We start from the raw sequence: 19,705 nt of genomic DNA on the forward strand, positions 1-19,705 counted from the left end.
ACTTCTCTGAATTCAATTCAGTGAGTATTGATTTGTCCTACCTAAAAGAGAAGTTATCCTTTCTTCCTGAACACAAGTCTCTCTTTTTAATTCTAACCCATTGAATAGTGGCTTATAGACCTTGCAGTGGTTTGATCAACATTTAATACCATCATTTTCAAAGTCAATGAGCACCTGCTAAAATTCCAATATAGTAGGTATGAGGAGGGGTCTAGGAATCTGCATTTTAACAATGATCACTGAAAATTCTGATGGAAGCCCATGTTCATAGAAAAATATTTATTTAGTCTAATATTAAATGATAATCCACCACAGTGACAATCCTCTAAATGGGCCAAGATCATCGTGCTATTAGTCATTTGGAGGGTTTTTACAAGCATCACATATATTGCACCTTCACCTCTGAGATGTCCCCAGTTTTAACCACCACTCCTATCACTTTGAAAATGTCTCTAAGTGGCAAATTTCTGACACTAGAGTATGAAAATAAATTCTCCTCCACCGAGGCAGGAAAATTGAAGTTGAGAAACACTACACTGTAGATTCCATGCACTGCAACTTGTTTCTCCTAAAAAAAGAAATCCTATTAAAAGGTGGTAGATAGTGGGAAAGTTATGGATTTCAGATTAATACTATAGCTTGTCAGTTGTGAAGTTTTCTATGGTAGATCAATACCTTTGCAGTTTTAACTACTGTCTTTTCTTTAAAACAAGATGAATTTCTTTGTACGGAAGTTCATGCTTTATTAAATGTAAGTTTTTCTACCCTCAGCTGTAGAATAGATATTTTATCTTTGAGTATTATTACATCATACTATAATGGTAAAGGTGACTTTCATATATCAACAAATTTTGTTTTTAATTTCATATTAACATTTTTCATTTCAGTAAGTATTCCAGAACACGATGAGGCAGACGAGATAAGTGGTAGGTACTATGCTGCCGGCTCTTCTTCCTTGACTATCTGCTCAAGATTTATGAAGTGTCATTGCATAAATAATTTTCCTAGCTGCCACATTTTGATTTGAATTAAAATAGCAAATGAGACAAGATAGTAAGAATGCTAAAATTTTAATCCCTTAGAAGCACAAGTTTGCATGTTACTCTTAGTAGTGAGCCTTGGTCATTTTTAATCAGAAATAATAACTAGATTGACTTCTTTTCAGAAATGCTTGGCATTGTCTGTAATTGCATGGGCTTCTCTTCTTTGTTGTAGATGAAAACAAAGAAAAGGTTAATGACCAGGCAAAACTAATTGTGGGAATTGTTGTTGGTCTCCTCCTCGCTGCCCTAGTTGCTGGTGTCGTCTATTGGCTATACATGAAGAAATCAAAGTAAGTTGAAGAAAAAAGATCTTCATTGTTCATTGACTTTCACAGGGAGAAAATTCAATGTGTTCATTATGTTTATTTCAGCTGAGCATGTAAATTTCTCTAAGAGGAAAGACATGTTGCCCAAAGTCAGGCTGATAACATTTTGCTTCAGCTCACCGTGGCTACATTACCAACACTGGGGACATGGCTTGGAGTGATTTCACACGTGTCCCCTTATTTTTTTCAGTCAGTAGTCCAAATTGAATTATCTTATTTTTCTCAATGCATAGGTAGGTTTTTAAAAAGCACATAGTCCCTAGGAGTCAGCTATTCTGAACTGTTTGATGGAGGTTTGTGGACATTAATTAAAAGTGGTTAGTATATCCCATGGGGACATCAGGTGTCTTTACAGTGACAGGCCAGCAGCAAAATTGTTGGTGAGGTCAAGCTGCCTTGCTGTCACTACTCCTCTTAGATTCTAGTTAGGTCACTTTGTTTTATAGGAGGATCTAATTCAGAGGAAAAGTCATCATTATGCTGTGCTGAATTAAAAAAAATGATTAAAGTAATAAAATTACTTTAAAAATGACTAAATGGTGTTTAGATTAAAGATTATTAGAATGATACAATAATAAATGTAGAGTCAACCTCACAAATCATCTAATAGTGTTTTATAATGAAAATCCAATAAACAGTTGTTGTTCAGTCGCCAAATTGTGTCCAACTCTCTGGACCACATTGACGGCAGCATGCCAGGCTTCCCTGTCCTTCACTGTCTCCTGGAGTTTGCTCAAACTCAGGTCTATTGAGTCAGCAATGCCATTCAATCATCTCATCCTCTGTCGTGCTTCTTCTGCCCTTAATCTTTTCAAGCATCAAGTTCTTTTCCAGTGAGTTGGCTCTTTGCATCAGGTGGCCCAGTTGGAGCTTTAGCTTCAGCATCAGTCCTTTCAGTGAATGTTCAGGGTTGATGTCCTTTAAGATTGACCAGTTCAATCTCCTTGCAGTCCAAAGGACTCTCAAGAGTCTTCTCCAACACCACAGTTCAAAAGCATCAATTCTTCAGCACTCAACCTTCTTTATGATCCAACTCTCCCATCTGTACATGACTATTGGAAAAGCCATGGCTTTGACTATACAGACCTTTGTTGGCAAAGTGATATCTCTGCTTTTTACTATGCTGTGTAGGTTTTTCATAGCTTTGCTTCCAAGGATCCAGCATCTTTTAATTTCATGGTTGCAGTCACCATCCACAGTGATTTTGGAATCCAAGAAAATAAAATCTGTCACTGATCCCACTTTTCCCCTTTCTATTTGCCATGGGGTGATGGGACCAGAGGCCATGATCTTAGTTTTCTGAATGGTGAGTTTTAAACATGCTTTTTTACTCCTTCTTTCACCCTTAACAGTGAAGATTCTTAACATACACATGTGCCTAGTACTCCTCATTGCCCCAGCTCTGACCCTAGATTCAGATGCAATTGGACAAAGATGGAGTTCTTGCATTGCATTTTATAAAAATTCCATTAGTGATTCTGTGGCGTACCCTTGGTTTCAATCATGAGTTTCAAACCCCTGTATCTTATAAATGAGGAAATTGAATTTTACAAGGGAATGTGTGTAGCTTGTGGTAACTTTGGACTTTATTTTGTATTTTCTTGATGTTTTGATATAACCCCTATCAACAACTCAGGTTGAGTTAATTTAAAATCAAAAGAAAAAACAGACTGAATCAGATCCATGGTTCTACTCTTTACAGATACAAATTTCAGTGAAGTAATATTTGAACGGATCTGCCATCAAAGGAAGGTAGTAGCTTAGAATTTTTAAACTCACATAATATGAGCATGGATTGAGTTCTGCCTTGTTCTCACAGTCCATCTCTGAAGTAGATAATCTTATTATACATATTTCACTTTGGAAACAAACTAAGGCAGAGAATGGTTATAAGGCTTGCTTAAGATCATACACTTGTAAGCGACAGAATTATATTTTATTTAAGGCAGTAGTGTTTTAGAATCTTGGTGTTTAATTCCTAAGTCTTATTTTCTCTCATTATGCCTTACTTTTTCTCTCTTCAGAGAGGCAGAAACACATTCCTGTTGTGTATTGTAGTTGATATGCATGTCCACTCTCACACTAGGGCATAGCCACTGCTAGTCTTAGCACTTCAGTCCTCAGTCTCAAACAGTCCACACTATCACTTGATAACAAATGTGGGTTTTTTTCTCAGTGAACATTTTACCTACAAACTCTTCATTGTTGCTTTGTACCCATGGTTTCCATGGAAAGTTTAGAAGACTGTCTGTACCATGTAGAAGAAAGGAAATGTAATTTCCCAGAGGCAGTATCTATCTTATTAGATATTCTCCTTCTATGTGTCTAAGTTTCCCAACTATCAAAATCTTATCCTTCCTTTATAATCTATAATGAGGTGCTCACAAATCTAACAACTTGGCCTCTAAAGTATTTTGGTTTTATTTATTTAGGATTTCTGAAGGTAATTTTTATTTAGGGCACTTCAAAGTAATTTTACTTCTTAAAGAATAAAAATAAAATTTCTCTGTATCCTGAAATTTCACTGAAAAATAAACAGCAGTCTTGTACATTATGATCAAATGAATGTGAAATTCATGGCACTCTCCAGTGTCCTTAATCATCCTACTCTGATTGCCAATATTTCATCATATCCTATTTGTCTTTCTATGAATAGGAAAAAAATATTGTGTGTGGAGGGCAGGGAGGTTGTTATGTCATTGTATATTACCATATGGTAACCCAGAATTAAAATCATGGGTAAATAAATGCTGGACATTTAGCTTCATAATGTCTTTAGTTTAAGGACTAAGACTGCATACATTTCTTTTGAAGTCAGTCAGTTCAGTTCAGTCGCTCAGTCGTGTCCAACTCTTTGCAACCCCATGAATTGCAGCACGCCAGGCCTCCCTGTCCATCACCAACTCCCGGAGTTCACTCAGACTCACGTCCATCGAGTCAGTGATGCCATCCAGCCATCTCATCCTCTGTCGTCCCCTTCATCTCCTGCCCTCAATCTCTCCCAGCATCAGAGACTTTTCTAATGAGTCAACTCCTCGCATGAGGTGGCCAAAGTACTGGAGTTTCAGCTTTAGCATCATTCCCTCCAAAGAAAAACCAGGGCTGATCTCCTTCAGAATGAACTGGTTGGATCTCCTTGCAGTCCAAGGGACTCTCAAGAGTCTTATCCAACACCACAGTTCAAAAGCATCAATTAAGTACTTCAGTTAATTAAGTGTTTATTTTACCATCTGACTTGGACATTTGTCTAAATAACTGTTATTTATTGAAAAGTGCACCAACTTTGCTAGAGTCAGTATTATTGGTAATCAAAATAAATTGCAGTTTTACCTCAAGCATCAAAGTGTTTTTATTAAGACTTTGCAGAACTCTTCAGATTTGCTAAGTGCTTCACATTTGTGCTCACTCAGTCATGTCCAACTCTTTGCAACCACATGGGCTGTAGCCTGCCAGGCTCCTGTATCCTTGGGATTTTCCAGGTGAGAATACTGGAGTGGGTGCCATTTCCTTCTCCTAGAAAGTGCTTCACATTCCTGACTAGCTTTTTTATTCCCCTCTGAGATAAGCAAGCATTTTTGCTATATGAGTTATTGTTAATACTTATGCCCAGAGTAAATGCAGATTCATAATAAGAGCTTTCAGGTTAAGAGTTCTTAAGTCTATTTTTGGGTCCACTATACTCCCTTTCTTCCTTTTCTTCTAGGTAACTTCACCTTTACAAATCAATATGAGTTTCATTTCTACGTTTAGCTTAATTCATCACCATTTTATATGGATATGAGACAATTTAATAATAAAGATATGGTTCAGACTTTTTTTCTCAGATACCTAAAGAAATATACCCCTGTGTTTACCCTCCTGTGAAATGATGCCATCAAAAATCTTAGTGAGTCACACATTATTACAAACAACTTGTAGCAACAATTAAATTAGTTCTTTGCACTGGCAATTTAATGTCAGTGGAGAGAGAAATGAGAGAAACAATCTTTTATGCCCAAGTAGAATGGCACCGCCTCCAGTAGTCTTGCCTGGAAAATCCCATTGATGGAGGAGCCTGGTGGGCTGCAGTCTATGGGGTCATGAAGAGTTGGACACGACTGAGCGACTTCACTTTCACTTTTCACTTTTATGCATTGGAGAAGGAAATGGCAACCCACTCCAGTGTTCTTGCCTGGAGAATCCCAGGGATGGGGGAGCCTGGTGGGCTGCCGTCCATGGGTCGCACAGGGTTGGACACGACTGAAGTGACTTAGCAGCAGAATTTGAGTACAACATACCTAATGACTACTCAAAAACCAGGAACTCCGCATTACATTCATATGAGATACATATTTTTATATCTATTTTTAAATATGGAAAACTGCAGCAGGAAATGCTTAGCAGTGGTGCTTGACGTTGTGATATGGTATGTTCATTGCAGAATAAGGACTCGTGCTTTCTCTACTGTTTTGATTCATATAACTGCTCACTGGAAATTTTTTTTTTTTTTTTTGAGATATTTTGATAGTGAGAATGGATAACTCATCATTTCCTGCCAGGGTCCAGCCCCGGCTGATCCAGGGTATTCGAAGAAGAGACGGCATAGGCGACCTATTTATTTAAATATTTATCAAAGATATAAAGAGTAATAGAATGAGGATAGCTCAGTAGGAAAATTCAGTGGAGAAAAGAGGCTGAGTAGCTTGGTTTACGTGGGAGACCAATAAAACTTCAAGACAAGAAGTTTGCACCACTTACGTAGGCCGCAGGCGTCCTTCCGTTCTCCCGAAGGAGAGGAGACACTGAGGCCTCCCCGGTCGGATCTTAGAAGCCCAGGCATAATTAGCAAGCATGGCGGGTTCCGCGCTCCAGATGGAGACTCAGCCAGAATTTGAGAGAGAGAGCGACATGGGGAGACCAAATTTCAGTGAACAAGGCCCGCACTTTATTTTCCAAAGTAGTTTTTATACCTTAAGTTGTGCATAGAGGATAATGGGGGAAGGGGTGGAGTCATGCAAGGACAGCAGTTCCTGGTCCTAATTGAAGCCAGGCTTTCAAACTTATCATATGCAAAAGTTCAGGTGAATTACATCATCTTCTGGCCAGGAGGCCTGTTAACATTTTAAGAAACTTATCTTTTTCTAAAGGTGATTATTCCAAAGTCAGGCACCAGCCTCCAAAAAAGCACTGGACAAAGCTGCATTCCTATAGGGCAAAGGTGAGGTGGGCTCAATCAAGAAAAGAATTAACTCAAGGGTCCAAGGTTACAAACATTGAGGCTACTACTTACATTTCTATACACCCATTATATCAATCAATACACTGCCAAGGACACAGTAGGTAAAGAGTATGGAGACTTAGCAGCAAACATTGGCCCAATAAGTGAAAAACCCTTCACCAATACAATTTCTAATCAATCTTTTAACTACTCAAAGGAATCTGTGTTTAGACAGTTTAGAACATCTCCTGCCTCTCACAGTTGGGAGGCTCTGAACAATCCCATGTGGCCGGAAAAACCTATTCAGGTAGGCTAGAGGATTTCCAAAGGAGTTTGTAGGTTAAACACTGTCACACCCAGGAATTATTAACTGGAGCTGTAAGCTAACTCTTGTTTCAGAGAGAGGTAGTGGGGGACAGCCCCCCGTTAAGTCAGAGGTGTAGGTGAAAGCACAAAGCAGAAAGTAGGCAGACTCTGGTTTTGGGGGTAGATGCTCGAGAATTTCCAGGGGGACTCCTGAGGCTTGATCCCGCCTTTGCGTATGCCGAGCCTCCTTCCTCATGACCTTTGTCATGGGCAGAGTTCCTCACGCTGGCTCCCAGCAGTGATAGAATTCCAGTTGAGCTATTCCAGATCCTGAAAGATGATGCTGTGGAAAGTGCTGCACTCAATATGCAATATGCCGGCTCCCAGCAATTTCCTATGTATGCAGGGTATTAACTGTCATTTCCAGTCAAAAGATATTAACTGACTAAACCCAGTTCATATCTAGTTGTTTAACAGGTGAAAAAAAGTGAAAATATTAGTCATTCAGTCATGTCCAACTCTTTGCAACCCAATGAACTGTAGCCCACCAGGCTGCTCTGTCCATGGAATTCTCCAGGCAAGAATACTGGAGTGGGTTGCCATTTCCTTCTCCAAGGGAACTTCCTTACCCAGGGATTGAACTTCAGTCTCCTACATTGCAGGCAGATTCTTTACCATCTGAGCCATGTTTAATAGGAAACATGGAAACATGAAGACCTAGACCTAGAGATAATTCAATGACTTTTAAAATTATTTACTCCATTCAATCCATCATATTCTCTGAACATTGTTTTTATATTTGGAGGAAGTTAAATGTTACTTTTTGAGTTCTAAATTCTCTCCCACATTTTTTATAGTATAAGAACTACTGAAAAATTGAAAGAGTCAGAGATAAAGGAAAAAATGTAAGGCAGCATGATGTAGCCACAAGCTTATTCAGAAGTATATTAAAACCATAATTTCCTGATGGGTTACATTTAAGAGACCCTTGGCCACCATACTTCTTATCACTAAACTGAAAGTAAGCACCAACCAAACATTTATAATCTCAAAATACATGTTGTATGGATCTTGGAAATTTACCAAGAGATTTATCTTTTGCAACTGTGAAACTCATGACTATTTTCATGAAGTTTTTGTACAATATGAGGACAATGTGAAGTCTAAAATTCACAAATATCTTTTGTCAGTTCTGCCTTATATAATGCTTTACTATTCTCCTACTGTCTTAGGGGAAAAAAAACCAGGCAGTCCTAAATTGGCAAAAGACTAAAGAAGACTAGTCTTTAACCTCAAAACTTTAAGAAATATGGTTATATTAAGCCTTTCTAAAACTCTTCTCATTAGTATCTCTTAGTATATGGAAGAGGATCTTGCAAGAAATTTAATTTTAACTGAATTCTATTTTCAATCAATATTCTCTCTAAAATCAATGTTCCCATAAGGAAAGATTGACTCCCCGCTGAATGACTTGAAAATACAGGGTTAAAGGACCATTTATGGTACATTTTGAGTGACTTTCCTAGTGTATTACTACTTAACTGAAATCCTCAAAATTTAATGAGATAAGTTTGCTGCTGCTGCTGCTGCTGCTGCTAAGTCGCTTCAGTTGTGTCCGACTCTATGCGACCCCATAGACGGCAGCCCACCAGTCTCTCCCATCCCTGGGATTCTCCAGGCAAGAACACTGGAGTAGGTTGCCATTTCCTTCTCCAATGCATAAAGTGAAAAGTGAAAGTGAAGTCGCTCAGTCGTGTCCGACTCTTAGCTACCCCATGGACTGCAGCCCACCAGGCTCCTCCGTCCATGGGATTTTCCAGGCAAGAGTACTGGAGTGGGGTGCCATTGCCTTCTTAAACATATTTCATAGTATCTAAGGCTCAGTGAATATTACCTGCCCAAGTTAATGCATGCAGTATATTATTCCGTATCCCGTACAAACTTTCAAATATATTTTGCTGCCTCACAAGGACTTCTTTGGAATTAAAACTTCATCTCTGACTTTAATTGCATGCTGGCATTTTATGTAGTGCTAGGGGTTGGAGGATGTGTTTTCAAGTGCAGAGCTGATGTGGCCTCTTGCCTTATATTAGACATCAAGCTAATCCAAGCTTTGATTTCTTTTTCCTTCACTACCCTATAGCCTGGCAGGCAGCCAAAAGAGGAATAAAAGACAATGCCCCATTATTCTATCAAAGCATAAATAATAGAAGAGACTAAATAGGAAATAAGACAATGTGGGAATGCTTGAGTCCCCATTCAGTCAGTCACAAGGTCGTGGCCCCCCAAAAGAGCAGAAGTGTCCATGGCCCTGCTCTCTCCTACTACATGTGAATTGAACCATTTCCAGTGGGAAGAGATAGCATCAAAATTTCCATTTTTATCTCTCTTTGAGTGCTTAGTCCCTCAGTCCTGTCTATCTCTTTGCAACCCCATGGACTGTAGCCCACCAGGCTCCTCTGTCCATGGGATTTCCCAAGCAAGAATACTGGAATGGGTTGCCATTTCCTTCTCCAGGGGATCTTTCTAACCCAGGGATCAAAACTGCATCTCCTGCATTGGCAGGTGAATTCTTTACCACTGAGCCACCAGAGAAGCCTGTCTATATACATGCATTTCACTTCAGTTAAGTTCAATTCAGTCACTCAGTCATGTCTGACTCTTTGCAACCCCATGAACTGCAGCATGCCAGGCCTCCCTGTCCATCAGCAACTCCTGGAGTCCACCCAAACCTATGTCCATCGAGTTGGTGATGCCATCCAACCATCTCATCCTCTGTCGTTCACTTCTCCTCCTGCCCTCAATCTTTCCCAGCATGAGGGTCTTTTCAAATGAGTCAGCTCTTCACACCAGGTGGCCAAAGTATTGGAGCTTCAGCTTCAACATCAGTCTTTCCAATGAACACCGAGGACAGATCTCCTTTAGGATGGAATGGTTGGATCTCCTTGCAGTCCAAGGGACTCTCAAGAGTCTTCTCCAACACCACAGTTCAAAAGCATCAATTCTTTGGCACTCAGCTTTCTTCACAGTCCAACTCTCACATCCATACATGACCACTGGAAAAACCATAGCCTTGACTAGACAGACTTTGTTGGCAAAGTAATGTCTCTGCTTTTTAATATGCTGTCTAGGTTGGTCATAACTTTCCTTCCAAGGAGTAAGTGTCTTTTAGCATTTCACTTAATTTGTTTAATTTCATGTTTTGTTTTTTTTTAATCATTGTTTCAAAAGTGAAGGGAAGTCCTATTTCTCAAGTTTCTGCTTCTGCCCATACTGTTACCACATTACCCACCTAAAGGAAACACCTAAATTACCCACCTAAAGGAAATGCCTAAATCACCCACCTAAAGGAAATGCTTTGAACCATGATGCTGAATACATGCCAGTGGCATCCTGCTTTTGTGCACATTCAGTGTTGTTACATTTATTTTGATCCACTGATCCACTGACATAATGGTGGTTCCCATATCTGCTATTGCCCAAATGAAAGGCTGTCTTCTATTTTTCACTGCCAGTATTAGGATTTCCTGTTTTGGTAGAGAGTTTCTTCGGACAGTCATTTGAAGAAATGCTAAAGATATCAAATCAAAACTTTAAGAAGTCCAACTATTCATTTTTCTTTATTTCCTTCTTCAAACCCCAAAACTGCTGACAAATGTCCTTCAGAGATGTGGGGCTTAGAGCCCTCCTCTCCTCTTCTAAGTCTTTATTAAGGTTAGCCTAGGGGGAAGCTTACTTTGCTGAGAGCTGTGACCAAGGAATAAAGAAAAATAACTATTCTCATGGTTATGATCCTGATTACCTGCACAGGTATCAATGGCAGGTTTGCTGAGAGTGGCAATTCCACACTGCCAGGGTCCCAGTTGTAAATACCTGTGATCCTGGTGCCCTTCTGTGCTGTGTTCCAGGCATGCTATATAGTAGAAATCATAGAAAATGCCCTTTTAAACTGGGAAGTATTAATTCCTCATGTTGCCTCTCAGTTTTCGAATTTGTTATACATATGCCTACATTTGGAAAACCTAAAGTCCTATGAATTCTTTCATGTATGAGTTATTATACATGGCTATTGTTTTTATTTTCCAAATGTGCAACTCTGTTAGAACACTTTATGTATCCTTTCAAATGACACCACATTCCAAGATTATGATATATTGGCTATGTCTGCCATTCCTACCCCCTTCACTTTTCCTACCTCCTTTATCCCCTTTTAAATTTATGTTAGTTGAGCTATAGTTGATGTATAACATTGAATAAATTTAAAGTGTACCATGTGTTGATTTGATACATTTATATACTGCAATGTGATTTCCACTGTAGCATTAGTAACATCTCTATCCCATCTCTTAGTAACTCTAAAGCAAAGGCACATTTAGAAGACACTGCTGGATTTAGTTCCTTACCTTCTTTCAAAGAGATCTGGTAACAAATTTATAGTACTGGGGAAAATCTCACAAAAAAGTTAAAGAATCTTCTAAAATGTTACTTAAAAGCAACTTGAATGCTTAACAGCACTGCACTTACAGAAATAACACAGAGGAGTAGTTGAGAGAGAGGATTGAACTCTCTTCGGCCACTCAGTAGCTATGTGGCTGGGCAACAATCCAGGACTCACCATTGTTTTGAGTCCCTGTCACTTCCTGGGGACTTTCACATATATTCTACATTTATCCTCACACCAGCCCTAGGAGTAGACCCTACTGTCCCCCATTTACAGAAGAGCAAACATCTTAAGAGGAGGGACTTGTCTAAGGACTCAGCTCACACTTGACACATGAGGATTAGAACCCAGGATTACTAACCTCAGGGTTAAGACTCTTCTCTCCACTTTACTGATTAGAGGGTCACCTCCAGAGCTTCTTCCAATATTAATTTGTTATTCTATTATTTAAATTTTATCTCATTTTAAAATTATAAAAAAGTTGACTGATGCATAACTCTCCAGACAAGTAATTGTAATAATTTGTATTTTAACCGAAATGCTCATTGTTTATAAATGTCTTAACCTCCTTCCTTAAATCAATCAACTTAAAAAAAAATATTGACTTAAAATATTGCTCAAAAGAATGGTTTAAATAAAATTTTGTTCTCTTCCAGTAGTAGATAGATTTCTAACCTGTGTAATGCTTTCAAACCGCTAAAATTTCCAAAAATTAAAAAAGACACAGGGAGAGGGTGGGGAGATTTGGGAGAATAGCATTGAAACATGTATAATATCATGTATGAAACGAGTCACCAGTCCAGGTTCGATGCAGGATACTGGATGCTTGGGGCTGGTGCACTGGGACGACCCAGAGGGAGGGTATGGGGAGGGAGGAGGAAGGAGGGTTCAGGATGGGGAACACAGGTATACCTGTGGCGGATTCATTTCGATATTTGGCAAAACTAATACAATATTGTAAAGTTTAAAAATAAAATAAAATTTAAAAAAAAAGACACATCCATAAAATTATATTTATTTTTACCACATCAAGCTCTAAACTGAGCCCAAAAGTAATCAAGCCCAAGAGTAAGTTCTAGAGTTTTTTTCCCAGTTAGAGAGAGCAGACTCTCAGTAACAAAAATTTGTAAAATCTTCAAGTAAATCTTACATACATGCACTCAGTGAATACCTCCCTCCCGCAGCAGCAACACTAATTTATTTCTATTTAAAACATTTCACAGTGGTTAACACTTGGCATATTTGTATAACTGTGTAACTTGGCCCATAGGTCCTGGAGCCAGACTACTGGAGTTTGAATCCTGGCTTTGCTGTTTGCTAGCTGTGTAACCACAAGCAAGTTTATTAGTGTACTTCAGTGTAAAACAGAGGTATCCTAAAGCTATTATGCCTCAGTGTGCCCCAGGCCCTTTTCTAAATGCTTGGCCTGGGGCACAATGAGGCATAATAAGAGTTTTAGCAGTTATTTTTTTTTTGGACAGTGAGATTAAGAAAAGATGGGAATTTTCTTTCCTTTTTTTGATTTTAAAAATAATCAGTTTGAAGTTGCTCAACTCTCCTTCTACAAACATGTTCTACAAATATGTTTCATGTTACCCTTAACAAACTCTTTTTCATAATACCAAACTGTAAGCAGTGATTCTTAGCCTGATTTTACCTGACCAATATGCTGAAAAATATTGTGATTTTCCCTGAAAATCACAACTTCCTTAGAATTCTAGTCACTCCCTTCCTCTCAAGACCCCCTTCTTTTATTTGATAGAATTTTTTGAAATCACAGAAATTACCCTTCATCCCTACACAAATACTAAATCCACCTATAAAGTGAGTAGAATTGGAAGTAGGAATGGTATCCAGTTTCTCATTGTACTTTTTGCCTGATTCTTGCAATTCTTGGCCATGAGGATAATGCTTTAGTTTTTCTCTATATAATAATTTTATATTAAGGTAAAATTTGCTTACATTTAATATGTAATTAAATATGTTTTGGTAAATGTAGACACCATTGTAGCCATTATTCCAATCATGATATAGAGCACCCCATCACCCCTTTGGAATTCCTTCCTATACAGCCCTGTCATCCTTTTTCCCTTAGGCAATCACTATGCTGATTGCTATCAAAAGTATTCTATTTTACCTATCTGTGAAAAAGCAGCTGGGTGTGTTCTGACTTTATACTGTTGTTGTTCAGTCACTAAGTTATGTTTGACTCTTTGAGACCCCGTGGACTATAGCATACCAGGCTTTCTTGTCCTTCACTATCTCCCAAAATTTGCTCAAACTCATGTCCATTGTGTTGATGATGCCATCCAAACATCTCATCCTCTGTCGTCCCCTTCTCCTCCTGCCATCCATCTTTCTCAGCATCACGGTTTTTTCCAATAAATTGGTTCTTTGCATCAGGTGGCCAAAGTATTGGAGCTTCAGCTTCAGCATCAGTCCTTGCAGTGAATATTCAGTGTTGATTTCCTTTAGGATTGACTGGTTGATCTCCTTGTACTCCAAGGGACTCTCAAGAGTCTTCTCCAACACCACAGTTTGAAAGCATCAATTCTTCGGTGCTTAGCCTTCTTTATAGTCCAACTGTCACTTCCATATACGACTACTGGGAAACCATAGCTTTGACTATAATGCACCTTTGTCAACAAAATGACTTCTCTGCTTTTTAAAACACTAGGTTTGTCATAATTTTCCTTCAAGGAGCAAGCATCATTTAATTTCATGGCTGCAGTCACTGTCTGCAGTGATTCTGGAGCCCCAAAAAAGAAAATCTGTCACTGCCTCCACTTTTTTCCCATCTATATGCTATGCAGTGATGGGACCAGGTGCCATGATCCTAATTTTTTGAATATTGAGTTTTAAGCCAGCTTTTTCACTCTCTTTTTCACCCTTGTCAAGAGGCTCTTTAGTTTAGACTTGATATTGGTGAACACTAATATCATAAGGGACAGTAAAAGGAAATACATAAGAAGTGTAATAAGGCCAGTTAGTTCAATTCAGTAAAAGAAATATATTTTGGGTGCCTACCTTATTCAGACAAGAAGGTATAAGTAAAACATGGTCCTTATTATCAAGGAGTTTACATTCAAGTCAAGGAGACTAAAGAGATTGACCACATTTGAAATGTTACAGGACAGATGCCTGGAGACCGGGGTGGAGACTTTATGATGGGAAGAGCTGGATCTCTCTATGTTTAAGGTCTGGAGAAAGCGAGACATGTCAGAATCTCAATCAGAAGCTTGAGAAGGCCATGACTTAGGGATAGGGACAAACCAGATGTAGACTGAATCTTACTAAAACTGCAACTGAGCTTCAACCTAGCTCAAACCCTGACCGAATTGAAGTCATCCTATCTGCTCACCTTTCTGCTTAACAAAGTAAAGGGGGGACCTTATTTGATGGAAAATAACATTGTGTGTAGACTCTTCTATTATTTTGTATATGGTGTCATGCAAAATAAAAAGGACTAGATTTACAAAGAGTCAAGAAAATATAATCAATAATCAAGAGGAAAAGCAGACAAGCGGATCTGTGAATTATTTGGGTATTGTAGTTAACAGACAAGGATATTAATAAAACTATAAATAATATATTGAAAGTGAAAGAAAGATGGCCAAAGGAGATGGAGTCAAAAAATTGAAATTAACTTTAAAATATTTTTTAAAATATAATATTAAATATAATTCTCCTGTATTGCAGTCAGACTCTTTACCATCTGAGCAACTGTCTAAGCCACCATATTACATTATATAATATTAAAATATATATTAAAATAGGTCTGAAATATATTAAAATAGGTTAGGGTTTGGGTTATTAAAAATATGTCTCTGGTAGATAAATTTAGAAGTAGATTGGCCACAGCAGTACAAAAGAGAAGCAAACTAGAATACAGATCAATAGAACACATAGAGGTTGAGGCACAGAGAGGAAAAGAATACATAGGATGCTTAAGAGAATAAGAGACACGTGGGACACATATAAAGGTCTACCTTATGTATCAACATAAGTGAAATCCCAGAAAGAATAAAGAGTAAGAATGTCCATCATCAATGAAATAAATCAGCCCAATAACAAGCTATACAGTAATGAGAATGAACAACCTACAACTACATGCAACATTATATGTGAATATCACAAACATAAAGTTGAGTTTAAATAAAAGGCAGATAGAAATGAATACATGTGGTATGATTCCATTTATAACAAATTATAAAAACAGATAAAACCATTCTATGAAAAATCTGGATTGTGATAACCTTTGGGGAGGTAGCAGTGACTGGAAGGGAGTATAATGGGGGACTTCTACATCTGAAGCCATTCTGTTTCTTGAGCTAGTTGCCAGTTACCAGTTACATTCGTGCATCCACTTTTGAAAATTCATTGTACACTTTTTATGGGTACATTATCTTCTATGGATTTTATTGAGGTTGCATGTGTGCATGCTCAGTTGCTCAGTCACATCCAACTCTTTGGGACCCTATGGACTGTAGCTCACCAGGCTCCTCTGTCCATGGGATTTTCCAGGCAAGAATACTAGAGTGGGTTGCCACTTCCTCTTCCAGGGGATCTTCTGACTCAGGGATCAAACCCACATCTCCTGGGTCTCCTGCAATGGCAAGTGAATTCTTTACCACTTCACTTCAGTTAAGTCTCTCGTTGTGTCTGACTCTTTGCGACCCTATGGACTGCAGCACGCCAGGCCTCCCTGTCCATCACCACTTAGTCACCTGGAAAACTCCATTATTGAGGTTACTAAGACTTTATTTGTTACTAGTTAAGTAACTAATTAAGCTTCTCAGGTGGTTCAGTGGTAAAGAATCCACCTGCCAATGCAGGAGATACGGGCCCGATGCCTTGGTCAGGAAGATCCCATGGAGAAGGAAGTGACAATTCACTCCAGTATGCCTGCTGGGAAAACCCTATAGACAAAGGAGCCTGGTGAGATATAGTTTGTGGGGTTGCAAAGAGTCAGATGTGACTGAGCACACACACACAAAGTAACTAATTAGACAGTAGAACTCAAAAAATCTGTGATATGTATGCAGCTGCTGCTAAGTCGCTTCAGTCGTGTCCGACTCTATGAGACTCCATAGACAGCAGCCCACCAGGCTACTCTGTCCCTGGGATTCTCCAGGCAAGAATACTGGAGTGGGTTGCCATTTACTTCTCCAATGCATGCATGCATGCTAAGTCGCTTCAGTCGTGTCCAACTGTGTGACCGTATGGACAGCAGCCCACCAGGCTCCTCTGTCCACAGGATTCTCCAGGCAAGAATACTGGATATATATCCATCTACATTTTTATATATATATATATATATATATATATATATATACAAACACACACCATTACATTATATATATATATATACATTACATTATATATATACACCATCTATATTATAGATATATACATATATAATGGTATATATACCTTTATATTATATATGTAAATTCATATCTAAAAAGCCTCTTGATGAAGGTGAAAGAGGAGAGTGAAAAAGTTGGCTTAAAACTCAGCATTCAGAAAGTGAAGATCATGGCATCTGGACCCATCATTTTATGGGAAATAGATGGGGAAACAGTGGAAACAGTGTCAGACTTTATTTTTGGGGGCTCCAAAATCACTGCAGATGGTGACTGCAGCCATGAAATTTAAAGACGCTTACTCCTTAGAAGAAAAGTTATGACCAATCTAGATAACATATTGAAAAGCAGAGACGTTACTTTGCCAACAAAGGTCCATCTAGTCAAGGCTATGGTTTTTCCAGTGGTCATGTATGGATGTGAGAGTTGGACTGTGAAGAAAGCTGAGTGCCAAAGAATTGATGCTTTTGAACTGTGGTGTTGGAGAAGACTCTTGAGAGTCCCTTGGACTGCAAGGAGATCCAACCAGTCCATTCTGAAGGAGATCAGCCCTGGGATTTCTTTGGAAGGAATGATGCTAAAGCTGAAACTCCAGTACTTTGGCCACCTCATGCGAAGAGTTGACTCATTGGAAAAGACTCTGATGCTGGAGGGATTGGGGGCAGGAGGAGAAGGGGACAACAGAGGATGAGATGGCTAGATGGCATCACTGACTTGATGGACATGAGTCTGAGTGAACTCCAGGAGTTGGTGATGGACATGGAGGGAGGCCTGGTGTGCTGTGATTCATGGGGTCGCAAAGAGTCGGACACAACTGAGCGACTGAACTGAACTGAAATTCATATCTGTCCTGTCACATATTATAGGACTCTCTCCTGCTTATGAACAATTTAGAAGACTGTCATTTAAGCTAAATTAAAAATCTTTTAATCACAAATTAAATTTAGGCTAAATATAATTAATGTCCCAATATGAATGAGCTGTATGTCTTTATCTCACTTGGACATAAAACATACACTCTTAAACACTATTAACACTTTTAAGTTGTGATTCTTGGCAAATGAGTTACAGAATTCTATTTAAAGCATAGCATATTCTCTAAAATTTTTCACTTTTAGGGAAAAATGGCATTTTCTACCCCAGCTTCTTTAATCAAGAAACACATCTGGTGTTATATAATTTTTAAAAGTGTAAGTATTACTAGGAATCATTGACTCAATAGACATAAGTTTGAGCAAACTCTGAGAGAAAGTTAAGGACAGGGAAGCCTGGCATTCTGCAGTCCATGGGATTGCAAAGAGTTAGACATGACTTAGCAACTGAACAACAATAACAATTACTAGGAATTATATAGCAACAATAATTTGAAGTACCATCACTGTGGTTTCCCTGATGACTTCTATTTCTCTTAGCATATATGTAATGCAACCCCAGGGTCAAGATAGTTTCAGTGAAATGTGTTCTATTACCAGTCAAGGCTCACAGATGTGGAATTGTTCATCCTAAGGGCATATGTGTATTTGATGTAAAACATTTGCTTTTAAAAGGTACATTAATGTGACCTCTAATATTAAAAATGTTCAGTTGCTCAGTTGTGTCTGACTCTGCAACCCCATGGTCTGCATGGGATAGGCTTCCCTATTCTTCACCAACTCCCAGAGCTTGCCTAAACTCATGTCCATTGAGTTAGTGATGCCATCCAACCATCTTGTCCTCTGTTGTCCCCATCTCCTCCTGCCTTCAATATTTCTCAGCTTCAAGATCTTTTCCAATCTGTTGGCTCTTCACATCAGGTGGCCATAGTATTAGAGCTTCAACTTCAGCCTCAGTCCTTCCAATGAATATTCAGGACTGATTTCCTTCAGGATTGACTCGTTTGATCTCCTTAGGGTTCAAGGGACTCTCAAGAGTCTTCTCCAACACCACAGTTGGAAAGCATCAGTTCTTTGGCGCTCAGCCTTCTTTATGGTGCAACTCTCACATCCATACATGACCACTGGAAAAACCATAGCTTTGACTACATGGACCTCTGTCAGCAAAGTAAGGTGTCTGCTTTTTAATACACTGTCTAGGTTTGTCATAGCTTTTCCTTCAAGGAGCTAGCATCTTTTAATTTCATGGCTGCAGTCACCATCCACTGTCCACCGATTTTGGAGCCCAAGAAAATAGCCTGTCACTGTTTCCATTGTTTCTCCATCTGTTTGTTATGAAGTGATGTGACTGAATGCTGTGATCTTTGTGTTTTGAATGTTGAGTTTTAAACCAGTTTTTAAGAAAAGTTAAATATGTTTGTCAATGTGATGATGTGTATTTAATTCTCTTATAGGACTGCATCAAAACACGTAAACAAGGACCTTGGTAATATGGAAGAAAACAAAAAGTTAGAAGAAAACAATCACAAAACAGAAGCCTAAGAGAGAAATTGTTCCACTTGTCATCCAGGTGGGTAGGCTGTGTGAGGTTTACAAAGATAATTCCCAGGAAAATATGAAACATTCTAGTGATAAAAGGGAAGGCCTTGACATTAACATGCATTATAATTGCAGCTTTAAAAACAGGAAGAAATTTTTTCCAAAGAAAACTTTGGCTACTCAGAAAGGTATTCTCAGAAGAATGGAATCTCAATGGACTCCCCATCCTCAAGCAAATCATTGTCCTCAGGATAATTGAACTCAATTTAGAGATTTTAACATTCAATGAGCATTTTCAGTCTAATGCCAAAAATTTTGCTGAGTACAAAAAGCTTAATTTTATAAATTGATGTTTTGGTTAGGTAAGAGCCATTCTCATATTTTACTTTAAAAAGCAATTATGAGAACAATTTTAAAATATAAAAATTTTAATCCAAGGGTTTAATATACTTAGAAGGGCCAGTGTATTTATGCAGCCATTTCTCAAATCATTCTAATGAAAAGATGAACAAATTTGTATGTGTGTACACACAACTTTTCCAAATAGTGTATATATGTATGTATCTATATATGCATATATATGTGTATATAATGTACATATTGATGTTATATACA

At 38.5% G+C, this 19,705-nt stretch overlaps 1 protein-coding gene across 2 annotated transcripts in view; it reads left to right on the forward strand.

Annotated features, from left to right (window-relative positions):
- Nucleotides 1-19,121, forward strand: part of ALCAM (activated leukocyte cell adhesion molecule) — a 225,897-nt gene extending 206,776 nt beyond the window's left edge. Inside the window, exons 13-15 of one of the 2 annotated variants that reach the window (XM_070368771.1) lie at nucleotides 888-926; nucleotides 1,216-1,333; nucleotides 19,006-19,121. In XM_070368771.1, the coding sequence (XP_070224872.1) occupies nucleotides 888-926; nucleotides 1,216-1,333; nucleotides 19,006-19,093 (245 nt within the window). In that variant the 3' untranslated portion in view covers nucleotides 19,094-19,121. The remainder of the gene's footprint in view (nucleotides 1-887; nucleotides 927-1,215; nucleotides 1,334-19,005) is intronic. The other variant, XM_070368775.1, reaches the window with a different exon arrangement.
- The last annotated feature ends 584 nt before the right edge of the window (nucleotides 19,122-19,705 follow it).

This window comes from Bos mutus, chromosome 1, assembly GCF_027580195.1.
Source record: "Bos mutus isolate GX-2022 chromosome 1, NWIPB_WYAK_1.1, whole genome shotgun sequence".
Taxonomy (NCBI): domain Eukaryota; kingdom Metazoa; phylum Chordata; class Mammalia; order Artiodactyla; family Bovidae; genus Bos; species Bos mutus.